Here is a 4,413-nt window from a genome sequence, read left to right as displayed (position 1 = left end):
ATTAAATTGAAGGCTTTATTTAGCATAGTTAGAATGATCCGATTTAGGTCAAATATGTTATACCGTTTTGTTCGATAACTTGTTGCCATTTTGAAGGTAATTTCATTATGCCTCTTCATTATCCCTCGTCCCTATTGGCAAAAAACTGGGACAGTCGATTTTCACAAGCTTCTCTTGAGGCGAATTTTTCACCAGCAAAATCATTCGCCATAGACAGGAACAGGTGGTAATCACTTGGTGCCAGGTCCGGACTATAAGGTGGATGCATAAGAACCTCCCAACCAAGCTCCCGGAGCTTCTGGCGAGTCATTATCGATGTGTGTGGCCTGGCGTTGTTTTGATGAAACACAATTCCTCTTTTATTGGCCAAAGCCAATTTTACTGGCCGCTTCTGGGCGATTGCTTCTTTCAGACGGTCCAATTGTTGACAGTACAGGTCCGAATTAAGAGTTTGGCCGTAGGGGAGCAGCTCATAGTAGATGATTCCCTGCCAATCCCACCAAACACACAGCAAAACCTTCCTGATCGTCAATCCTGGCTTGGCCACCGTTTGCGCCGGCTCATCGCGATTCGACCACGACCGTTTTCGCTTGACGTTGTCGTAAGTGACCCACTTTTCATCACCAGTAACCATTCGCTTCAGAAATGGGTCGATTTTGTTGCGATTCAGCAGCGATTCGCAGATGGAAATTCGGTCCATGAGGTTTTTTTGCGTTAACTCGTGTGGCACCCATACATCGAGCTTCTTTTTGTATCCAGCCTTATTTAAATGTTTCCAAACGGTTTTTTGTGCAATGTTTAGCTCCTGGGCAATCGAAACAGTGCTTACATGACGGTCGGACTCGATTTCCATTATTTTATCGACATTTTCGACAATTGGCCTTCCAGAGCGTGGTGCATCTTTGACATCAAAATTACCGGAACGGAATCGACGAAACCAAAATTGCGCGATATTGATTGTTACAGTATCAGGACCATAAACACTATTCACATTTTCAGCCGCCTGGCTTGCGTTTTCGCCTTTATCGAAGAAAAACTGTAAAATATGGCGTATTTTCTGTTTGTTGGTGTCCATCTTTGACACGCTCTCAAATAATACTGACTCAAGCAATCACAAAACTATCTGAGAAGTTTTTTTAGTACGAAATCTTATCTTTCTAACGCCATTTGGCGTAACCCGATCGCACTTATACAACGCGAGATACAGATTACTAAAGCCATCTATTCGAAAAATAATAGATTTCTTTTTACTACACCTAATAATACCTCTCCTCGTATCATTAAGCTCTCCCGCGATTGCACTTCGCCCTCTCCCCGGTCACTTGGATTAAGTTCCATGACCGAAAGTCAGGGCATACGGCCGTACTGGCGCAGCTGGCGTTAAAGTGCATCCCTCTCGGCACATTAACCCAGTTTGGGCTCTTTTTCGAAATGCGTCCGACTCGTGTGTCCGTTTAGCGGAGCATGAGCAGAAGTTTCCACTTCGTCCTCCGTTCGACCCCCGGCTCGTTAGGAGCCTCAGGACGAAGCGAAGCGCCTCCCCGATTTGCGTCGGTCCTTCCCCACGGCTATCTTGCGGTCCGGAACCCGGACACGACCAAATCGGTCTAACGATTCGGTTCCTTGTTACGTTTACCCCCTCAGTTCCGCATGCGCGTGGAGCTTGGACGTAACAGTATAGAACAATTTGTTTGCCAGAAGTCATAAATGAATTGCGTAGAACAAACCGAAATCGTCGCATCATCCTTCATCATGATAATGCCAGCTGTCACATAGCACGTCAAACCGTTGATTTTTTATCCAATAATAATGTCGAGTTGATGACTCATTGTCCGTATTCACCTGATTTATCACCTAATGACTTCTTTTTGTTCCCAAACATTAAAAATAAGATGCATGGTGAGCGATTTGAGTCGCCTGAAACAGCTGTTGAAACATTTCGTACACTGATTTCTGAAGTTACAGCCTTAGAGTGGAAAAAATGCTTCGAAAATTGGTTCGAGCGTATGCAGAAATGTATCGATCTTAAAGATGAATACTTCGAAAAACAATAAAGCCATTTACCGAATTTTACATGTTTTTTTTATATTGTTTGCAGAAACTTTTCTAGCAGCCTAGTAGTATTTCACTTATATACTACTACCTAAGTAGTATTTCACTTAGGCACTAGATAGAATTTTGCGGGGATGTCAAGATGGGAAACTTAGTTGGGGCTATCTAGCGCTGGCCAGTGAGGCAGAATAATAATAGCCACATTTTAATGTAACTATTAGGTTGTTAACTTAATTCCTATCGTTTCTTTATTTCCAAAATTGATTTGTTTTGGGGGAAGATTCCTATCGTTTCTTTATTTCCAAAATTGATTTGTTTTGAGGGAAGATAAATGAATATCTTAATTAAAGTAATTTCCTTTAAAATTATATAATAATAAGGACGAGAAGGGCTATAAGCCTAACGAATATTTTAAAATTTTAAATTTTGATGACACGTAATAATAGTATATACAAAAACAAAAACAGATATACGAGGGTCGTTTGAAAAGTCCGTGCAAAGTCAGAGAGATGACACTACTGGCGCGTATCAAGGTTAGATTTAGTTAGTAGCATCTCTTGGAGGAACACACACCAAGTTACAGCCAGATCGGTCTATTTGTTTGTGTTTGGCATTCATTTGAATCGAGGAAGTCGAGTGATTTTCAAAAACTGGACGAAAAAGAATTTCGTGTGTTGATTAAACATTACTTTATGAAAGGCAAAACGCCTCAAGAGACTAAAGAGAAGCTTGGAAAACATTATGGTGACTGTGCACCTTCGATTAGAACAGTTTATAAGTGGTTTCAAAATTTTCGGAGTGGCCATATGGGCACAAGTGACGCTGAACGTTCTGAAAATCACTCGACTTCCTCGATTCAAATGAATGCCAAACACAAACAAATAGACCGATCTGGCTGTAACTTGGTGTGTGTTCCTCCAAGAGATGCTACTAACTAAATCTAACCTTGATACGCGCCAGTAGTGTCATCTCTCTGACTTTGCACGGACTTTTCAAACGACCCTCGTATGTTTTGACTCCGATCGGGTCATTATCAATACTAATTAAAAAATTTTAATTTAATGCAATAATAATCAGTTATTTAAAAATAGGCATTAGTTATAAATTTTAACGAAATTGCAGATGTTAGATATCCTTCATAGATTCAGAAAGGCACAGTAAGATAACACAGAATAGGCTGCCTTAGTAAAAATTCATTATAATAGTAGATATTTGTTATCGTGACGAGTAAAAATCAGTAAAGACATTATATTTATAATATATTCTGTTGGAAAATGTAGTCGTATAAAAATATATAAATTGATATTATATAAATAATTGTCAATTTTTTTAAATAACGTGGTTAAAATGAAAACAATAAATAATTTATATAAGTATACTTTGATTAATGTGAATCAAACAAATTAATTTAGTCAATCCAATGATGAATCAGTAAGAAAAAATATTTCTTTATAATAAAAAAGATACAAGTATTGAGAAATATATACCATCTGATCAATTTTGACCCGGACTGGTCCATTTAAACCGCGCGCGTAAATTGAATCGGTAAAAAATTTTTTTTTCTAGATTGGTACAACCTTCTCTGACATTCGTGTGAAATTTGAGCGGGATACGTCAGTTAGTGTGTGTTTGGCAGCCATTTGTTTACGACGCAAAAAGTTTCTCTGGCGATTTTTACTATGAAAAAAAAAAATTGAACAACGAGTTTGCTTGAAATTTTGTGTTTCCAATGGAATTACGGCTACGGAATCATTGAAAATGTTGCAGAAGTGTTTTGGGGAGTCTACTCTATCGAGAACGCAAGTTTTGAGTGGCATAAAGCATTCAGTGAGGGTCGTGAGGTCGTAGAAAACTTGTCTCATGCGAGTCGTCCATCCACCTCTGTTAACGACGATAACATGGAAAAAGTGAAGGAAATTGTGCTTGAAAATCGTCGTGTTGGCATTAGAGAGATAGCAGAAGCTCTCAACATCTCTTATGGATCGACTCAACACATTTTGGTTAATGTTTTGGATATGAAGCGCATCGCCGCCAGACTCGTACCGAAAGACCTGAATTTTCCAGCCTGATTGTGACTGAATTTTTGGCCAAACACGAAATAAAAGTCATCGCTCAGCCACCGTATTCGCCAGATTTGGCTCCCTGTGACTTTTTCTGTTGCCGAAACTCAAATATCCGCTCCGGGGAACGCGCCATGAATCGATTGAGGCCATAAAAAGAAATTCGCTGAAGGAACTAAAGGCCATCCCGGCCGAGGCCTATAAGAATTGTATGGAAAATTGGATTAATCGTTGGCATGCTTGTATTGGCTCAGAAGGAGGCTATTTTGAAGGCGATCATAAAAATTTGTATAATAAAATA

General features: G+C 39.4%; 1 protein-coding gene across 1 annotated transcript; it reads left to right on the top strand.

Annotated features, from left to right (window-relative positions):
- Positions 1-2,744: 2,744 nt before the first annotated feature.
- LOC108751484 (putative uncharacterized protein FLJ37770) lies at positions 2,745-4,121 on the top strand. The gene is made up of 2 exons (XM_018491720.1): positions 2,745-2,868; positions 3,820-4,121. The coding sequence occupies exons 1-2, from the start codon at positions 2,745-2,747 to the stop codon at positions 4,119-4,121; spliced, it is 426 nt and encodes a 141-aa protein (XP_018347222.1).
- Positions 4,122-4,413: the final 292 nt, after the last annotated feature.

Source organism: Trachymyrmex septentrionalis, unplaced genomic scaffold (genome assembly GCF_001594115.1).
Source record: "Trachymyrmex septentrionalis isolate Tsep2-gDNA-1 unplaced genomic scaffold, Tsep1.0 scaffold45, whole genome shotgun sequence".
NCBI lineage: Eukaryota > Metazoa > Arthropoda > Insecta > Hymenoptera > Formicidae > Trachymyrmex > Trachymyrmex septentrionalis.
Note: the sequence above shows the minus strand (reverse complement) of the source record. Positions and strands in the feature narration are given on the sequence as shown.